Source organism: Seriola dumerili, unplaced genomic scaffold (assembly GCF_002260705.1).
Source record: "Seriola dumerili isolate Sdu_G_001 unplaced genomic scaffold, Sdu_1.0 BDQW01000138.1, whole genome shotgun sequence".
Lineage (NCBI taxonomy): Eukaryota > Metazoa > Chordata > Actinopteri > Carangiformes > Carangidae > Seriola > Seriola dumerili.
Genome location: NW_019174393.1, coordinates 15,003,724 through 15,025,156, shown reverse-complemented (window position 1 = coordinate 15,025,156; position 21,433 = coordinate 15,003,724). Strand labels below are relative to the sequence as shown.

The window sequence follows — 21,433 nt, the reverse complement described above, 5'->3', positions numbered from 1 at the left end:
GGATTTGATCCAACTTTTCAGCTGCAGCTTTATTCTCATTACTTTGCAGTTTTGTGATTGAATATTGTTGTGAACCAAGTGGGGTGTAAAATCTGAAAGTGGAAATTATGCAGCTGGTTCAACAAGAGGCTTGATTAGTTTGACACGCACAATTGAGGTTCCCAAATCAAGTAGTGACTCGAGTGACTTTCGAGGGGTAGACACTGAGAAGATCAGCCTGTGTTACAGTGAATATAACACAGGAGTTACAGGAGTTCTTCTCTCAATCCTCACACCCTGGAAACAACAACATGCTGACACTGCTGTTACTGAACCAGCAGGAAGTCAAACAGTGTGTGGAAGCTTTTTCACTTCATTCAAGCTGTGCTCTACTTCAGTTCTCTCCTTCAGTTGTCCAGAACTCGCTTAATTTACGCTTTTCCGATGTTTTATCTGAAGCGTTGATTCATAAGAAGATATATTTGTGGTTTTAAGAACCAAAAACAATCTCAATGTAGTTTTACATCTCCTCTCTCAGGCTTCTCTCTGGAGCTCCAGTAACAACAGGTCAGTGAGCCAATGAGAAGAGAGGAGGCTCTGAGCCTCTCTTCTGATTGGCTGACTGTTTTCTTAGTTATCAAATAAAAATATAGCAGAATCCTGCAAGGTTAGATGGTGGGTCCGGGTGGGCGGGGCTCGGGTGATGACTGAGAGCAGTGACTGCTTTGTTGTGACATCACAGAGTGACAGAAGTCCTGACAGCTCGTTTTAAGGCTCAGTTTCTGAATACAGGCTGTGTGCATTTCTCTGTGGACTTTGATACTCTCCCAGTGTTAATATAGAACATAGACCTGCTTTATAATCAAACAACACATGAACATCTACCTTTATACTATATGGGACCTTGAAGAAAATACCACCTTCCAATATGGCACCCATTCATTCCAGTAAAGTTTCTCACTTTTTTATTGCAAATGTTCAAATTCTTCGCTTTTATGCAAAAAGCACTTTGTGATGCATGTTAAACTTGAATTATTCTATAATAAAGCACATTTTTATTATTATATTATTAATAATTCAGAGTACGGACACTACACTTCTGGACTGGATCAGGAGATACAGGGTTCTGGTCTTACTGCTGCTCTTTTAATCTGAAAAAGCTGCTGCAGAAATATGTGTTAAATGTGTCGAGCTATGCACATGGTCTAATTAATTAATTTGCTTGTGGCAGCCATATTTTTTTTTAAATGCAATCACTTAATTGTGTTTATAATTCATAAATCAAAGACTTAAATCAGACTAAAAGGCCACATTTGTAATTAAGTCTAAAAAAAGACTCCAGGCTTATTTTTCCAACGCAGCCCAAGAAGACTGACAGTCTACGTGAATGTGTGTGTTAGTTTGTTCCAAAGTTTCCTCCTAACTTCATTATCATTGTCTCATGGTGTTTTCAGGGTGGATAACAGAACCTGTTTTGTGAGACTGAAGGAGGTGAAGCAGTCAGCAGTTTTCTTGTGAGGCAGCATGTGACTCAGAGAGACACAGCAGAGGGAGAGAGGGAGGGAATGAGGAGATATCGGAGGAGTGAGTAGGAGACAGAGGTGGAGGACAAAGGACAAAAGAGTGGAGTAGGTGAGAGAAGACGAGTGAATACGAGGGAGAAAAGGAGGAAGAGCATGAGCGGGAGAAAAATTAAATGTAAGCGGGAGACGAAGAAAGAAGAGACAATAAAAACAAGAAATGAACCAGAGGTGAAGAGTGAAAAGGTGATGATAAAATGAGAGCTGAGAAGAAAAAAGACAGAGGAGAAGAATCAGAGACACAGAGTCTAACGTGTGTCACCAAAATGGAATAAAATCAATAAGAAATTGGATAACTAAACTGCATGTAAAACTGATATTGATTAAATATGATATTTATTTATATTTGTATTTATACATGTTAATAATGTGTGTGTATTAATAAACTCAAACTATATATATACAGACAGAACAGTAGACCAATCAGAGCTCCCACTGCAGCACTGAAGCTTGGACTTTAATTAGTTATTTATTTATTTATCATAAATAAATACTTACTTATATATATTATGAGTGAGTGGAGTTAAATTTAAAATCCTTCTTCAGTGTAATTCTAATAGTATTATAACACATTATCATTTAAAGTAATTCTCAGGGGATGAGAATATTAATTATTAATTGGCAAATTCAATGATGCTTTTATTTTGACAGAAAACCGAGTTACGTTTCTCTCTTTTTTAAGCCTAAACTACTTTTTTCATGATCAACACTGAGCTTTCAAACTTAGCCATCTTTGTATTTTTCCCTCAGAGACTTTAATGATGCATAATACAATGAGACACTGTAAAAATATATAATTATTATGGTGGTACTTTCCAGACTTCATGAGAAGAGATGGAGAAAAGATAGAAAGATGATGAAAGCAGGAAAGAGGGAACACGACGAAGGAAGAAAGAGAAGGGACAGAAGGAAAAGAGAAAAAGTGGGCACAGGAAGTGGCACTGTGGCAGAGAGAGAGAGGGAGGGAGAGAGAGAGAGAGAGAGTCTACTGTTGTGCTGCTGTAGTCTCTCTCTCTCACTCTCCAGTCTGCTGTTGGCTGGTCTGGACACGGTTGTTGGGAAGAATTTTTCTATTTCTTTTATTTTGGAAAGGACTGTAGATGCTTGTCATCTGCAAGAACTTTTCTTTCCTCCACCTAAGACGAAAACCGGACATTATGCTGAAGTTTAGCACCACCCACTGCTCCAGGTGTGTGTGTGTGTGTGTGTGTGTGTGTGTGTGTGTGTGCGTGCGTGCGTGCGTGCGTGCGTGCGTGCGTGCGTGTGTGTGTGTGAGTGTGTTTGTCGTGTGATTCTGAGCTGCAGCGCTGTTGCTGATTTACAGTGTTTGTTCCTTTTTTAAAGGTTTATGATTTGCATGTGGAACTTTTCCAGCTGATTTCACTTTGATTTCAAGTGTGTCTCCACGTCTTCAGCTGACGTTGTTTCACTAATCTAATGCTCTCTCTCCCTCTTCTCTCTCCGTCTCTGTCCCTGCAGTCACAATGAGCGGAAGGTGACCTGTAAGCACCCGGTGTCAGGCGTCCCCTCCCAAGACAACTGCATCTTTGTCGTGAATGAACAGTAAGTCTCTCTGCACGGTGGCACTGTATGCTTCTGACTCCTGCGCTGATTTGAAACGTCAAAGGAAACTCTTGTAGACAGTCACTGAACGCCTGTTGCAGCTGCACCATGCAGCTGTGGCAGCATGTGAACAGCGCTGTATGAGCGGCGAGCCGCAGGCACAGATGAGGCCTGTGATTATATTGGAACGCCCAGAAAAGCCTCCTCAGACCAGAGCCGGCTCTCAGGTCCAGCATGACTCAGATGAGTTAGGATCCAGCATTCCCAAAGTAGCTGTCCCTTCATTAAACCTCACTTCATTCATCACTCTTTACAATGGTGACAGGCTCTTCAGTGTCAATGGAAGATAACGTCCATAAATATGTTGGTTCACAATAATCAGACTCTGACTCGTTTACGAGCAGCAGAGTAATGCGGTGTGAACAGGAGGATAATGTCAGCAGCAGGACCTTTCATGATACAGGTTTGCCAAAATGCTAATAAACAGGCTACAGGCTAAAAACACAGTGTTCAGCTCAGTGTGCAGACAGTCAGCCACGCTAATCTTCCATAACAGTTCTCACCAGACTTGTGGCTCAGTCGGTGCAGGCTGCAGGCGTTAGGTTTACATCAGGCCTGACTCCCTGCACTGTAACACACACACATCCTGAAAACACAGCAGTTTCACTCATTTCACTTTTTTGGGATTCTGCGTCATTCTGAATTTCACTTGCTCCTCTGACAAGCTTCTTTGTTGACACTGACATGGATGGAAGAGAAGGACAAAAAACTAAAGGACAAGAAGATGGAAAAAAATGAGTGAATGAATGAAAGTATTTGTGTCTTAGAAATGAAGGGGGAGCAGCAGAGTGGTGAGAATGACTGTTGTTGTTGTACTGATGCTACATTAGACTGAACAAGTGAGCAGTTATAGTACTTGTTATTTCAGCCTTCAACACTTCTTTCTGCCATTATAGTGTTGTTAGAGACTGAATCCTGGGGTAAATTATAGCAATTCTGTTCTGATCTTGTTGCGATCACATAGTTGATATTTTGTAAATCTCAACAGAACCCCAGCAAAATGAAACTTCTGGCCCATCATATATCTGGGCCCTCAGCCCGAGTCTGGCCCATATACTTCACATCTGGCCAGAGTCCGGCTGTTATCCTCTGGAATTTTCTGTGCGTGTGCGAAAATTGGTCCAGATGCGGAAGTATAGCGCCTTACAATCATGCTGTATAGAGAAGAAAACAAGCGTGTGGCCCAAATATGGGCCGGATTTATTTTGCTACCTGGGAAACTGTGAGATTCGTATGGTAAGCATCTATATTCAGAAGTGAATGATGAAGTTCAGTGTACATGCAGCACCGCTCGTTTTCGCATCAGTGTGGAGGAAAGACTTAAAGTCACGTTAAAGCTCATGACTGTTCTCTCAACATGCCCCCCCCCCCCCCCCCCCCCCCCCCCCCCCCCCCAGGTCCTCTGTGGGGTTTTCACCACACAGTCATCAGAGTAGAATCTGTTTTGAGTCCTGCGTCTGCTTGCTGTTCTGATAATGTCACTCACAAACTAGTATAAAGACCAACACACACTGAGCTTGGGTCTCATTTGCTTGACTGTGCGGTGAGTCTGCAGACGTGGAATTAAACTTGCAGGTAGACAAGTGTTTACTAACCATCACAATTACATAATTGCAGCCAGAGCGTGTCTCCTTTTCTACACTCCTACACCGTGCACAGACAATCAGAAAATAAGCATATTTAGAAAGACGAGAAGAAGAACATGAACTCAAGTAGAAAACAGCACAAACTGCAAAAGTTTTTAATCAAAGACACACAGAGTCATCAGAAGGGTCAGTGACAGCTTCCTCATGGACGAACAGTGCAGCTCGAGCGAGTATGTGCACATCCGTTGTTGTGGACACGGTGTGCGCGCGTCGGCAGATGAGATTGTGCGCGGGCGGACCCGCGGAACTGAGGCCTTGAAACATCTAAGTGAGGGACACACACAGAGACAAACCTTCCCACGGTCCAATGGGAAACACAGAAATCTGCTGCATTACAGTTGTTTACAGTTGCTAACACCCACTGCTCAATATTGTGTTGGAGCTCTCCAATCAGGCAGCACAGCAGAAGTCAGTGTGGACTAAACTGTGAATTACAAAATGCGTTCAGTGATCACAGCTTTCAGATCGCTTTCTCAGTCAAGCTGAATCGCCACCAAAACTCTTTGTGGAGGTTTATATCGGATGAATTCACGTTCAAACGCACAGAGTAAGTGTTTTCCTCATGCAGGTGAACAGTTGATGACCGCCAGTCACATGGGCAGATGAATGAATGCTGGATGTCTGGACGGCATTTGATCCCAGGTGTATTGCAGGAGAGGGCATGGTGTGTGATGTGGATGAGAACTTGCAGATTACAGGGTTTATGTATAGTGAATATGTATAGTTTTGTTCCATGTCACAGGAATTGCTTTAGTTTCATTTTGTGCACGTGAAAAACCTCCAAACTGGAAGAACTGCAGCTTTTCAGATTCATTTCTGCAACATATTCCGTGAGGCAGCACAATCCACGCAATAAAGAAATGTCCTTTTTGTTCTAGTAGAATCTGGGTTCATGCCAAATAAGTAAAGAACAGCTACTTCACTGACAGTAGTGATCCATTTTGTAATGTGTTTTATAGGACAAAGTTTTCTTGTTGGGAGAAAAATGTTGTCAGTGTTCTGACGCTCTAAAGTGAAATGAAGTGTTTTTGTTGCATTAGTGCGTTTTGGTTGTGACATTAACTGTTGTGCTGAGCTGCACGTTGGTAAAGAGAACGCTGTGCAGAGTTTTGAAGGAGTGAACTCGGTGCAGAGAAATGTGGGTTAGTGACTGTACAGAACTGTAAAATGCAAACGATGTGTGTCCCACTTCCCTTCATGTATTTTAAAGAGCTGCTGAATTTGAACCGGCAGAGGGATGTATTTCTGTAAACATTAGTTAAATCCGGGGAAAAAAACAAAAAACAAACATTGTTTGCAACAATGCATCACGTCCCCCAAGCAAAACTTTAGTTTGGAATTATAGCTTTCCAATAAGGCTCGTTTGTCAGTCCCTTCCTAAACTGTCACAAATCGCTGTTCCACAAAGATTTATACAGTTTATTGAAACTTATTTTTGTAACTACTGAGATCTTGGATCAAGAAGGTCAAGAAACACAAGCAGACAAGTTGTAAACACACCTGGACAAACTGTAATTGTAAGTGAAACAAGTGATCCCAAACACCCATCACAGACTTCCCGCTTCACCTTTACCCTCCCAACACTACGGCTGCGTGTAGTTTCAGTTGGTTTGTGGACAACCTCGTCCCTCGTCTCTTTGTCGTGGCTGTCTTGTGCACAAAACTGTAATTAAGTGTAACTGTAATGCTGTTGCTTTGTCGGCTAGATTACGAATGCATTGCGTGCGTGTATCAATAAGTGTTGGGAATCTTGTGTAAGGAGAATGATTTCACAAAATTTAAACAAACAAATTTCTTGCCTGAATTCTGCCCAAATATATCTTTGAAAAAAAAGAAATGATTGTTTTTAATGATTAATGAACCAGGAAATCGTTCACTTTTGTTTACAACCTGTCCGTCCATCTGTCTGCTCATGTGTCTTCCCCTCTTGGACTAGCTTGTAGGGATTTTGCTGCATTCTCAGATTTCAAAAAATGAACTGATTTGAACATTGTCAGAAAAATGACTCAGGAGACCTTTAATGTCTGGCTCCTGCTCAGACCTGGATTCTAGACTGTCTGGCTCTGCTGTGTGCAGATTCTGCAGCGCTGCAGTGCACAGTCAGATTGTAAATCTTGGATTTTAGTGGAGTAGAGTCTGATCGTGTGTGTGACTCACTAAGGATCAGCCACCACTGATTAGACAGTTTCTTTGCATGTCTTTGTCTTACACGTCCATCTGCATCTGCCCTCTTCTTCCTCTGTCATATGCTGTCTGCCTCTTAAACCCATCCTCCCTCCTCTCTCTGCCTCTTCTGTCTTGTTTCCCTGCCTCTCTCTGCGGTTTCGTTTATGGCAGCTTTTCGTCAGACTCGCAAACTGACACAGAAAATCTCTTTGAATGTTTTCCCTCCCTCACTCTCCCCCGCTGTCGGAGTGACTGACTGCTGGATGCTCCCAACCCATCAACTCCTCGATGGGATCCATTCTGCGGACGACACACTCGATTCTCACAAAGAAACTACTTTGTGCTCCCCGGGAGACAAAGTGGAAAAACAACAAAAAGTCGGGATGAAGCTGCTGAGATGAAATTTAGGACCGCGGCCTCTCAGAAAGACAAACAAACTGCCGCAATTACACGCTCCACCTCCAAAAGAGTCGTCAGGATGGTATTTCAATCCGTTCTCGTCTCGGAGTGTGCAGCCGAGATACCCCCCCCCCCCCCCCCCAAACACACACACACACACACACACACACACACACATTTACACACACCGTTTTACTGCTAACAAGTTCAGTGGAGCCACACTCTCAGTGCCACCACCTCTCTCTCTTTCTCAAACACTCACTCCCCATTGCTTTCTCACACACACACACACACACTATTCATCTCCCATCCCAATTATCTCCTCTGTCACAGTGCTCCTGTTGAGGAGTGTGTGTGTGTGTGTGTGTGTGTGTGTGTGAGAGGTGTGCATGGTTTGTATTTTTAAACTTGTTGAGCAGAGTGAGGGTGAGAAAGTAACAGGGAAGGAAAGGTGTTTTAACTGCAGCAATGCCGCTAATGAGAGTTTCACCTTGTTCCGCCCAAACTGGCTGGAAGATGGCGGGTGAAAGCCGAATATCTCTGCTTTTAAAATTCAGTCTGAGCACCTTGCATGCATGATGAATGTTATTAGACTTGCAGACGCCCAAATGCCTTGTGTTTGTGGCTGTGTTCGAAATATAGAGGGCAACGTGGTGACCGTTAACCTGTTAGTAAACCGCGTGGCAGTCTTAACATTTTTATGTTTCTTGTGGACAAGTGACGACCAAAATCACGAGGGACCCTCCTCTGGGAAACCATGAATTTCCACACAAAAGTTATGGGGGTCACAGAGGGAGAGATGAGATACTGTGTGAGGTAAAAGAGACAGGTGCAAAAACAGCAGGGACTAAGGGAACAACTAAGCCAAATCTGAACACACAGACATGATAGACATGTTTTCAGATTCACAGTGACTTACACTTTCCAAGGACATCATTATATCTGATGTCCATTAAGAACAAACCTCCATCACATCTCCCCTGGGGTCATTTACGCATATGTTTTGGGATGTGCCCAATGGGGTTACACTCTGAAACAAATATCTCTTACTCTAAGTGATATGCTAGACGTTAAGGTCCCACTTTAACCTTCTCACCTGACTTTGCTCCTACTCGACAATGACTCCTTTCTTAACACTTGTCTCTGCAACAGAAATGTGTTCTACGGGCTGGTCTCACAGCAGCCAAGAAAATGTTGGCCTTAAGATTGCAGCCACCACATTCCCTGGCTTGGTGACAGTGGGATGATTCTTGGCTTGATATGGTCCTGAATGCACGCAGCCAGTCATAAGAATCTCCTGGCATGGGATGTGGCTCACAAGTTGGTTAAAGAGAGAGTGCAGTGTGACCAGCCTTAATGTTGTGTTGGTTTTGTTTTGTATATATGAATAAAGAATTGATTTAAAAAAAAAATTTTAAAAAAAGAATAAACCTCCATGAGTCTGCTTACATAGATAAAAAGATGCTCCTCATAACTTCCCACAGAATCCTGTTTTGTAAGTTTTCTTCGGTATCACAATAATCCAGTGATAGTTGTCTGTGTATCCATGGCTACACTTCAAACAGGAGCTGCTAATAGCTAATTCAGCCTACTCTTAATGGGGACAATTTGCCAAAATGTAAACCAATACAGCTAAAAATCAGGGTTGAAGTCGTAGCCCACTGCTAACTCGCTGACTCCATAACGATGTTATACTTCCTGTTCACATCCACCAAAACTTAGAGCGTGATGGGCCCCCGAACAGAAGTGAGATTGGAGATCTGGACAGACACACAGGACAAACGGCCGACTGAGCGATGATGATTCTAATGCCAGAAAACTCTCCGCCAGACGTTGTGTATGCAGCGTAGTTGGTAGCTGACGAACTGCAGTCTTGCATGCAGGGAATGTTTAATGAAGCCGGATGCCATGTTCATCCATATTCCATTCATTTCACTGAAAAGTTGCTCCCCATTGCCCAGGCCAGAAAACCTCCTGCCCACAACAGATGCACATTAAGATGCTATCAGACAGCGGCAGTTGCCTCCAGTGGGTCGAGAGAGGGCGAGCCCTCGTCTAGCCAAACGCAAATCGTTATTGGAGTTGTCGATGGCTGAGCTTTTTAAACTTGTTTGTCACCACGGCAACCGTAGATACAACACTGGGGGGGGGGGACCAATGCAATTCTGCACCTAAACATATCAGTTAAAAACAAAAAAAACAGAATGAGAGGAACATCAGCTTCATCTTTTCTGGGCTGATGATGATTCTATTTAGCTAATCTCGCTAAATGAATCATACCGTATTGCTAACTGGTTGCACCATACTGTTGCAAAACGTAGAACACCAGACTTCAGGCCTAGTAGTGGTAGTAGTTTACTACATGAGAGCAAACAGCTCTGCATTACAACAGCGAAGGGGGCTGTGCTGGTGCGGCCATATTGTTTAAGGTACTGATGAGACAAGGAGTTAGGATCCAAGAAGTCCAGTTGGAGGAACAGACGAAGTCCTTCAAAGGCTCATCAGACGCCAGAAAGCTGCATCATCATTGACCATCATCAGCAGAGATACAGCTTCTACCAGGAATGCAGAACCTGGATGTGATAGACCCACGCAGCATCATGCTGCATGTCACAGTGATGCGTCGCAGAAAGAGTTGATTCTGGTTCGGCTTTTATTGCATTGTTTTGATAGAGTTTCCCGCGTCGGTCCCCTTGCTGTGACGACAGACTGAATCGTTCAGCCATGTGCTGTATTTGTGTGCACAGCTTTCTAACAACTGCAGCTAAGAGACAGAAGCCCCTCATCATTATGTGTGCTCTGTATTTTGAACACACGTCACATGCTGGTTTTAGTTGATGTAACATAAAGGCGTCTCTGTGCCACATGAGCCCTTAAGCGTCTTCACGTCTTCTGCCTTCCTCTAAAACTTTGAAATGAATATGAAAATAAATAAGCACAGGCCCTAAGCCTCCCTCCAGGCTCATGTTGGTCTCGGTCTCAGAGAGATCCTCAGATCCAACCCAGCACACCGCAGATGGTGGTGGATCACTTTCTTACATAACAGCTAAAAACCAGCTTTACTCTGCGCCACAGTGACTGAACAATGCTCACACCCAGGGAAGTTTGTATGTCTTCCTTTCTGTCTGGTCTCATGAAAAGATGAGTGAAATACAGAGACTCAATCAGTAGGTCACATTTGGAAACAGATCAACATGTTGAGCCTTACTTTGGAATGCTGCATTTTCACAATTCATGTTAATTTTATTTTAATTACCTGAAAGCATTCATAAATGTACCAAACAGTTTGGCCTTGCCCGTGGGCTGAAGCCATCTTGATCAATGATTGCTACTGGCTGAGGAAGTAAACCACCTGTGTTGAGACTGATGTTAAAGCTGCCTCAGTTTCCGCAGATGTGCTCCCTACCCAGCATTGAGGGGTAAAAGAGAGGTAATAGAAATGAAAGTGATGGCGTTGTACTGGAAGGTTGTGTTTATGTGGAAGCCTCCTGTTTATCTGCTGCATGCTGTTTTGAACTTTCCCCATCCATCATCATACTGTATATTGTTTGAGAAAACGACCTTGAGGCTACAAATTATTACAGAAAGCCTGTGTAACTAGCTGAAGGTGCGGAATGTCTACCAGTCACTAAAAGTATTGTAGGAAGTGTAGTATTCAGCCTTTTTGGAGCCTCTATTGCACTGATATTAATTTTTGCACATGGTAGTGGCTCATGGGATGTTAATGCCAGTTGGTTGGTCGGCTGGTTTATTATAGTTTGTTTATTAGCCTTTGTTCATTTTGAATTAACAGAGATTTCAAACATTCATGGTTGGTTGGTTGGTTTATTGGTCAGTTGGTTGGTTGGTTGGTTGGTTGGTTGGTTGGTTGGTTGGTTGGTTGGTTCACCACTGTCACCCACACAGAAATATATGGACAGCTATAGGGTGGATTTCACTTCACGATGAACTCTAATCAATCTGGTGATCCTTTTCATTGACTTTTCATCTAGGGCCATCTTTGACCAGTACTTTCTCCTTAGCGCTAATTGGCATTTGTTAGCATGCTAATGTGGTGGTGTGGTGGAAAATAACTAGTGTCTACAAGATCGTCTGACCGATTGGGAAAGTGTTCGTAGCAGAGGAGCGATGATGATGTTGGATGGCTGACATGGATAGTTACCTTCTAACCTTAACCCCCTCCCTCAGAGGCATAAACTCGGAAAGCTGATGTGGGAGTCGTTGTGTAAAGAATGAAAAAAAAGAGAGCTTGACTTTTGATGACAAAAGGATGAATAATTGTGATTTGAGTGGGATTTTTCAGTTTCCCCTGGTACACCGCGTCTCAGTCTTCCTTCACTCTTTTTTGACCAGCAACTTCTCCCTATCGCAAATTTGATTTCTCCTCCTGCACTGCCTGAGGTGATTTAATGGGAGTCAGCGCTTCACAGCTCTTCACCTATTCAAACGTCACTCACTGACAACTTTAAATTAAGAGATTCCTGAAACCCACATCCAGAAAGCTGCTTTTTTTTCCCTCCCTGGGGAAAGTTTCCCTCCGCTTAACTCATTACGATGTACCGTACGCCTCTGCAGCTCGTGCTTTTATTAATGACTCTCTGGTTTCCCTTTTTTTCCCCCTCTTTTGTGATATATTCAACTCACTACTTTCTTGTTCTTTTCATATGCCTGATGTTTTGTTAATAGCCCACTGCTCGCCCCAACCTAGCAGGTTCAGAGGCTGAGGCATTTTAAAAAATGTTTCGTGCTCCTCTGACCCTCTCTCTTCATCTTCTTGTCACTCTCTCTCTTCCTGCTTCCGGCGTATGTCTCCTCACTCAATTATTAAGTCTGCTCACATATCTTCAGTTGTCTGATTGTACAAACAACAGAGAGATAAGAAGATGGGAAAACAATAAAAAAAAAAAAAAAAAGATAACAGACAGACATGCAAGACTGACTGAAACTCTGAAAGACAAGAGAGACAAAGAAAAACAGAGATATGATACTGGACTAATGGGAGGCTCTGAACGGTGGTGGGCAGATGGGTTGATCAAAGCTGTGACTGATGGAGTAAATAGTGTGGTTTTGAATTAATAATCAGAGAGAGGCGCTGGTAGATTGGTGTTTACAAAAACAACAAGTTTTTCTGTTTGACCACAAAAACACATACAAGAAAAAGAACTACCTTCCTTCTCTTAATGTTTTATGTTTGCCTTTTTTTATTCTTTATCCTTAATGATATGATTTCTATCACTGTTTATTTCATTTAGCATGACTGATTTTAAGTTTGCATCCTTATTTGAGTTCTTATTTTTTTTTTTTGTCATTCTCTCTCCCTCCCTTGTTCTGTTTCTAGCATGAATTGTGGAAAGCTTGTCCACCCTGACACGGCCCTAGAGGCTTCCAGCAGGTAACGTCACTCTCACATCACTGGAAGAGTTTCTGTGGCTTCAGCTTCTTTATCAGCCCTCATGCTTTAAGCGCTAGTTTGCTATCGACAGTGTCAGTGACTAAAACCTGGAAGGTGCCGCATGCAGTATGTCCTGTTAGCCGGGGGTAAGTTCAACGAACAGCTCCACATCTGGGAACCTACATGTGGTCGTTGTCTTGAGTAGTCGGGTGAGAAGATCAGTATCAACGGGTTTAGAAATAAGAAGCTTTAGGTCACTATCTCCCCTCTGCTAAAAAAAAAACATACCTCATAACTTTATCTGGACACTTTTGGGACGGTCTCTTCCACTGCTAAGGAGATACAGAGAAAGAGATGCTTCCTATAGAAAAGCTGTGCGCTGCCCATTCGCCAAACTGACTCCTCATCCTTAAAACCCTTTCCAAACGAGTCCAATAAAGCATGAATTTCACCTTTTGCATGGCTTGTCAAAGCTCGTTTTTCAAATATGACTGAAACGGCCAACTTGAGGACCAACAGCCACTGCAGCAGCCGCTCTCACCACCCGTGGTTGCAGTGTGTGTTTTCTGACTTCCCGATAAAGGGGGTCAGTAAGCCCACTTCAGCTCTGCGCACCAGAAAAGGGCAGAGAAGACACAACAGTCAAAAACTGACGTGGACATTTCTAAGAGGGCGTTTTATAGGAGGGAAGACTTCGAGAACGAGGAGCTGGTTCATCGAATGTTTGTCAGTTGGAAGCACCCAGGACTGTCTCCCATACAGGTCAAGTCAGTTTCACTTGTATAGTGCCAAATCACAACAGAAGTCATTTCGAGGCCACTTTTCATATACTAGCACATACTCTTTCTAATGTTATTACTGAGACCCAACATTCCCACCATGAGCAAGAGCTTGTTGACAGTGTAGTGGATTAGACGTTCCCATGCAGAGCTCTGCGCTTTCTAACTTGATCTCAGTAACATGTTATATTATATAATAGCAAGCAGTACATTCTGTGTTCATGGACCAACAAAACACGCAAACACGAAAGTCAATAAACTAACAACTTGGCTATATCTTGGCTGCTTAGTGTACATAAACTGTGTGTGTCAGTAACACCAGGATGGAACAACAAAGACTTCAGACACACAGAGGCATACACTATAGCTGTGATGCTATTATTTTAACATGTACTTAAGGCCAGAGTCAGTCAAGAGCCAGTGCCAGAGAATTTAGCTCTCACAGGTTGGCAGCAGCTCAGAAACTGCAAATCCCCTTGAAAAATCACCCACAGCTCACCTTCTTAAACCGGCATCCAGTGAGCGAGTGGATATTCTGTCCTCTTCTGCCACTAGATTGTCACTGCATGATACATAACATGTGAAGTTAGTATTGTGGTTTCCCCCTCCCTCTTAACCCGCCTCTGCTCTCTGAACACACAGAGATGATACTGATCTTCTTATGCGGCCCTGTAAGACAGCAAACACGTCAAGCTGTTCCTTTAATTTCAGTACAATATGAAGGGTAAAACACGCTTTCCAGGTATCATCAACCTGTGTTCCCGCTGCTTAACAGCGTAACAAATAATATTCATCAAGAACGTCAGGATGCATCTCCCTGCTTTGTCTTCTGCTCCATTTCGCTTTAATCCCAGGCTTCATTCCTCTGTGTGATGATCCTTTTTCTTCTTCTCTTTTCTGCGTCTTGCTGACACTAACTTTATTTTAGACTGCGTGAGCTTCCTGATGAGCCGCTGTGCAACCCTAATGATCAAATGATTGTGTATGATTAATGTGTCTCTGCATACAGCAGGGAAAGTTAAAGTTTCCTCTGAATAAAATAACCCTCTGTAATTTCTTAGGAACTAACTTTCCACTTTCCTTGTATTACCTCTGCCTCTGCTACTACGCTCTTCTCTCCAGCTAAAGCTTTGAACTGTGTCTCATTGATCCAATCCAGACTGATAAAATACAAAACAATTTCATTACTGAGAAACAGACTTTAAATGATTTTCACAGCGAAGGCAAAAGCAATTCAGCCCAGGAATTTGTTCTAGTGGACAGTATCTGTGTTGGAGATCTGTAATTCTCTTTTAACCAATAAATTTCACAAAGCACTTTTTAATAAAGTCACTTCATTTACCTCAGCTGCAGAGAGCACCAGGCCTTTCTATTATATACAGCCCTTTGTTTTTAATTCCCCAGTTCTACAAGTATATTTTATTAGATTATCACGGCAAGCCTCTCTGTTTACTACTCTGCTAAAGTTTTATTCTTCTGTTGATACTTTTTACTGACAATGCAAACTCAACACTTTCTCCTTGTTTCCTGTTGTCTTGATAAAGTCAGTATGAAACCCATCTCTACAGAGTCAAGTTATACTCAGCACTCTTCTGGTCAGAGGTTCTGTTTTTCACACGAATACTGTCTTCATTTCTTCACTAATTATTTCTAGGCTTGGGCGATATCCAAAATCGAATATCTCAATACAGACCAGCCCAAGCAGCGTCCTCCGGGGCTGAAAACTGAAGCCAACACAGAAGTGCCTACAATTGCAGTTCCTCAAATGACCACTTGAGGCTGGGTCCAAAAGCGAGTCAATCCCCACAGACTCCCATGTTAAAATGTCCAACTTTACAGTAGAAATAACATGTTTACAGCCTGGTACAAAAACATTTTGGTCTCTATAGCTAATTTCCTCCTTCAGCACAACTGTTTATACAACTCACCTGTTTACATTTTATTGAGGCTTAAAGTTATGCTTAATTGAGGGCATGTTGCTTTGAGTGACAGGTAGGTGAGCGTATGCTTGTCAAAAACCGGCAAGTCTCGGCTCCACACATGCCCCTCCTCTTTGCCCATTTTTGGATTAGCCAGGAGTTAGGGGCGGAGTCAGGGACTGCCAATATGGCGACAGCGGAACACCCCACATTGAGCTTCAAAACCGCTCTTCAGAAACCTGTGGGTGACGTCATGCACCACAGTCTATGGTCTAAGGGATGTTTTATGTCATAATATATGTGTTGTAATATATAATAATATGATTGTATTTTATGTGTCAGGTATAAGCGATGATGCCACTAAACAGCAGTTCAAATTTTTTTTTGTTACACAGCAAAGTAGAATGGTAGGTACAGTAAGCAAAGCAGTGAAATAAGGGTTGCACTCTGAATAAAGGGCAGACTGTGCAAAAGTAAAAAAAAAAAATGAAAATTGCAATATTTTACATCATCAATAGAAAAGCGATATTATGGAAAATATTGCATATGGCAGGAAATATTGTGATATTCGATATTATCGAATAGCAGCCCAAGCCTAATTAATTCTAATAACTTTTTTCTATTGCAGTTAAGCTACCATCAGTAAAGCAACACTTAGTACACAGATGTTTTCTAAGCTCCAGTTTGAGTTTCACTCAATTCTCTTTGACTGAACCCACAAGCAAGATAGTGCAGAGAATGAAAAAATGCATGTTTGATGTGGAGCTGAGTCATCAGTACCATCACTCACATTCAATGCAAATAAACACTGGTGCTCATAGTGCAGGGGAAGCCAAACTGCAAACAAATGGATCAGGGGAAAAAACTCTCTGATCCTGTTTATATGGCTGTGTAGCGGCCCGCATCGCAAGCGCTCACACAGACCGGTTTCATCAGCGAGTCACTGAAGTAAGAATAAACAGAGCAGCCGAAGGAAAGGGTTTATGGAGGAAAGGTTAATAAAGGCTGAGATAACTGTGCGACTGAAAGATGAAAAGGCCGACGACATGAGACAGAGGGAAGGACTGAAAAGGCAGAGAGGGAGAACCAGATTGGCTGTGCGATCTGTGGGCGATTTTCTGTGGAGTGTGTAAGTCACCGTCCTTTAGATGTGGGGCTCTTGTTACTAAAGACGAGTGAAGTCCTCCTCTCTCACTCACAGTCAATTGGCTGGCAGTTCAGTGTCACTGACAGCCATGAAGTGGGAGCAATCTCAGAACATCTGCCTCTGGCCACGGTCTCAGTTTTCTACAGGCTAAATGCCCCCTCTCACACACACACACACACACTGAGACTTCATATATGTGAAAGTTGCCAGCTCGGCTGAAAAAAAAAAAAAAAATTTCATAATGAATGTATTCTGACTCCGGATCCTTGAGCTCATCCGCTTCTGTGAGGTTTCCAGGCTGCTGTGAATAGACGGGTGTGTTTGAACCCACACTGTGGGTGTCTCAGAGATTGAAACACACACAGCAGCGCGGACGTACACCTTCCAATACAGTTTCATACCCTGCAGTAAAATATCAGCTGGCTGTTGCACATAGTGTTTGTTTTTTACCTGAGACGGAGAGAGTGTTGCTCTGCAGAAAGGCCTCCTCGTGTATGGGAAGTTTTTCTCTTGTCATGCCTGTTTATAAATCCAGCAGACACAGAACAACATTCATTTGGAGCTGAGTGTCTATCATAAACCCAGTATCTATTCTCCTTTCAGCTCTCAGGCTGGTGCAGACCAAAATATATCTGGCTCTTTAGCTGGTAGATGTTTGAAGTTTTGCAACAGTTAGCCTTTTCACTGATACAGAACAGATTGAAGGGGAGTTTTGCGGGATAGAAAACCAAAACGATGAGCTAAATGAGGCTAAAAAGCTACGTTGAGCCACCTAAAGCTCACTGGAAGTTAATCTCCCTGAATACACAGTCAAGAATCAAGAAATGAGATGACGAAATACATCTTGCCCTCTTGAACGACACGTGAGCATTTTTTGATCTGACGCAGCCATTGAAAGTATGACATCATTTGTCAATGCCTCCTAAAACCATTACAAAACACAGTTTTAATTACTGTTCAAGAGCCACAATTCCTGTGTCCACCTAAACATAGTATGTCATTTCTGAGCACTCGCTGAAAAGTGCTGATCATGTCTTTTTTTCTTGGCAGGACAGTCTCAGCACTAAGGCAATCATGTTGTGTTCAGGGGCGCACAGACACAATAGTTCAGGCTGGGAATTCGACTCCATTACAGGCCACCAGACCAGACCACCTAATGTTGTAGGCTAATTCTGTTTGTTGATGTAATGCTATGTTCAGCTGGAAGGAAAATTATCCAGATTTCAAAATACAAACACTTGGCATTGACCAACAAATATAAGAAAAAAATATGTTCAAATTTTATTTATTTTTTTTTACCATTTTAGCAACTGCATGTTATTAAAGGCGAAAGTGAGCTGGATACTCACGGCAGAAACCCTGTCTCTCTCTCTCTATCTCTCTCTCTCTCTCTCTCTCTCTATCTCTCTCTGTCTGTCTCTCTCTCTCTCAGACCTCAGGACCACGTTTGTAATTAAGTGTAAAAAAGACTGGTCTCTTCAGGGGGGCAGCCTAAAACAACCCAGGCCACTGGGAAATGTCCCTGTGCTCCTGACCGGCTGTCCACCATTGATGGTGTGGACCACATCTGAAAATGAGTGTTGGGACACAAACATTTCGGAAAAAGCCTCACAACATCTAACAAGTGCTGACTGAAAAGGAACCTGGTCTTGCTGTAAATGTTTTGAAGGCGTTTGACGTACAGATTTAACCTCTGTGGTGTCGCTCACAGTCATTCAGGTCACACTGAGAGTCACTGGCACATTGAAGACCTGGCTATGCATGAAGTTTCTAGAAAGTCTTGACTGATGATGTCAGAAGGCAGAAGAGTTTCTACCTGTTCTGAATGGCCACGCTTGACGTAAAATCCCGCATCATGAAGATGGGATGAGACTCAGACAGCCCCTCCTCGAAGACAATTATGGTGCTTTACTCAGTTTTGTGTAGAAGGAAACAGTGAGACGTTTAAACCCCGGATACTTTGTCACTGTTGTGCACCATGCCTCTTTGTGAAGTGTGTGCGATTGTCAGTTCAGGAGAGTTATAGAAATGTGTGAGATGCAGCCTCCTTGCCCGGTTCTGACATCAGACAGGTGTAACAGGATGCCATTCACTTTGTCTGAGGCATACTGACACCTGCAGAGTCAACAGCTGACGGTTTGTGAATGACCTTACAGAGATTAAATGTATGAGACTGTAGAAGCCTTGTGATTTGAACCGAGTCCAGTTGCCTTTGACTTTGAACTCGAAGATGTCCTATTCCCGGGATGAGTGAGAATTTTCACAGACAAACAGCTTAAAGACATGTTCCACAAGGTATTTACGTGTAGATATGAGCAGGAAAATTCAGTTTGATGTCAACTTTTTGAAGTTCCCTGTGAAGTCCTGAATCAAAGGAGAACCCGAGCTGTAATTAGAACAACAGACCTGCTGTAGCTTCTGGGGAACCCTTGGCAGAATCCAGGAATGCTGCCTCGAGTCTCTAAACGACTCTAAAAGGCATAATTAATCATAAATCCAATTCACCACTGCAGCTCCCTTAACTAATACCAGTCATTTACCCCCTATTAAGAGCTCAGTATTAAATGTGACAAGCTAACTTGACTTAAGTGCCTTAACTGCTCTACAGAATCTCCTCTGAAAAATTCATGACATTAAGAGGTCTGATATCCTGCACTGCGGAGAGCTCTGATTGGTCAAAACCACGCCGCTGAATCCTTAAACCCTCTGAACACATGTATCAGCTCATCAAGTTGTAATTTCACATTTTAAAACTAACTCAAGTATCAATCAAGAAATTGATGTTTCTAGTTTCCATGTGAATTTAGTCGAGACGTGATTAGCGGAGTTGGGGGTTTTCTGATTTGCTTCAGGGGACTACATGTAAATGTGGCTAACTGTATACTTAAGGAGATTATCAGAGCTGTCAGGGTGGAATATAGAAGAGCTGCTAATCTGCCGCAAGGCACTGAAATGGTCGGCAGTTACACTTTGCCTGTCAATGAAAGTACAGTATTTAAGTACAGTATGGTGAACGATGAGTGATAATAAGTAGTTGTGTTTTAAATAGAGGTACAAGATAAAGAATGAAACAGTAAGGGCGGTGATGGGGTTATAAAGGGTTAATAAGGCAGGTAAGACAGGTAGCAAGAGTTGAAAGTTCTGGAGGAGAGATAAGGGCATCCGTTTTTCACCCAGGGGCCGTTACTGCTGCTAGCTCCCTGGTTATCTGATCTCCAGTGTGGGACAATGGCAGGTAATACACCTGAGAGACAAACCAATGTTTTTATCAGGGCGTGCGGTCGGCCAGTGCGTACGTGTATCTGAGAACTCGGGCACGCTCCGGTACGGGTGTATCACAGGTGTCAAGAGACAGGCTGGCCTGAAAACTTTCCTCCCAAATGAGACATCCCCACATCCAAACTTTAACCTGAGTCCAAACTAATGAAGCAAAACGTGGAGGGCAGTGTGGCCAGTAAACTGATATCACTGCTACACTCACACGGTGTTCTGTTGTTACTGCAACACACTGTATATCCAACACACAGAAGCCATTCTTGTTGCATATTTCATCAGTCTTACCTCCAAGAGTTCACACAGGAGAGGAGTTATTATCCAAGAATCAAAGGAATCATCCTGAGCTGACTGAAACAGTCTGGCCAAGAGTTGTTGAGATTTCTGGACCAAGCTTCATTAAACTTGGCAGCAGTAGCTTCTCCTTTAGCAGGGTGTAGTACAAAGAATGCCAATACATTAAAAAGTTATAGTTGTGCCCATTATTAAAGCTGTGTGAGTCGATGTCTTGGAGCAGCTAAATTACTTCTTTTTTTCTTTTCTTTTTTTTTTTTTTTACAGCTAATTTGCCTCTTTACACATGCAACAGATAAAGAGCAACATTAGCATTTATATTTTTGGCCACCTGATGACTGTCAAAACAATATTTACTCTCCTTTTGAGGTCTGTTTTAGCTCTTTAACAGCTAGTCATCCCCTTTGTTTGCATGTGTGGTGCTGGACAGGTGGTGTACAGTTGGTTGTTTTTTTTCCTGCTGCTGGAAACCAGGTTGAACACATGTGTGATTCAGTGTCATAATAAAGGTATTGATTACTGGAGCTTTGCCTGTAAAATAACAAAACAAAATACCAGTTATAAGCTGCACAATTTGAAGCAGATGAAACTGACAAATAAAACAGAAATAGAGGCTCAGCCCAAACCTGTGGAATGGGTTCATGTTGAGAGCGACCACCCACATAGTTCAGCCTGCAGATTGCTTCTGGTTAGTTATACCTGAGCATTATCAAACAGAAATTGAACAGCCTACCAGATGTTTGCTTTACCTGATCGTCCCCTCAGGGATACGATAAAACGGCTTTCTTCAGCTGTATCTTATGAACCGGCAACAGCCTGACCATCACAAACACTTAATTTCATTCAACAGTATGAAAAGTAACAAAAACTCTCTCAACAATAATAACAACACCGATCCCACTCAATACAAACTGGGCTTCACAGAGTCTTTCTTATGAGTGTGTGTAAGAATAAGAAGTGAGTGTTTGTTCCCATTTCGGTTTGAGTTTCACTGACTTGCTTTGCTTATATTCTGCTGACCTTGGCAGGGGATATAAAGCTGTCACTGCGTGGTGGTTTTAATCAGACTCAGGGACCTTGAACCTTCTTTTTCTCGCATTAGCTATTGTCCTTCTGTTGGGCTAAAAAAACTTTGAGCTGGTTCAATTTGTCAGGCCAAGTTGGCAGGCCATTTAAATTGGTTGAACGTAGAGGCGTATATCAGAGGTGACGCCTGGAGAATAATAGCTGTGATTC

The 21,433-nt window shown here is 42.7% G+C and overlaps 1 protein-coding gene across 1 annotated transcript in view; it reads left to right on the top strand.

Annotated features, from left to right (window-relative positions):
* The window catches only part of LOC111224959 (pleckstrin homology domain-containing family A member 5-like), a 222,698-nt gene that overhangs the window by 147,286 nt on the left and 53,979 nt on the right, over positions 1-21,433 (top strand). Inside the window, exons 4-6 of the mRNA XM_022749671.1 lie at positions 3,039-3,122; positions 12,732-12,785; positions 13,964-13,969. Of these exons, the coding sequence (XP_022605392.1) occupies positions 3,039-3,122; positions 12,732-12,785; positions 13,964-13,969 (144 nt within the window). The remainder of the gene's footprint in view (positions 1-3,038; positions 3,123-12,731; positions 12,786-13,963; positions 13,970-21,433) is intronic.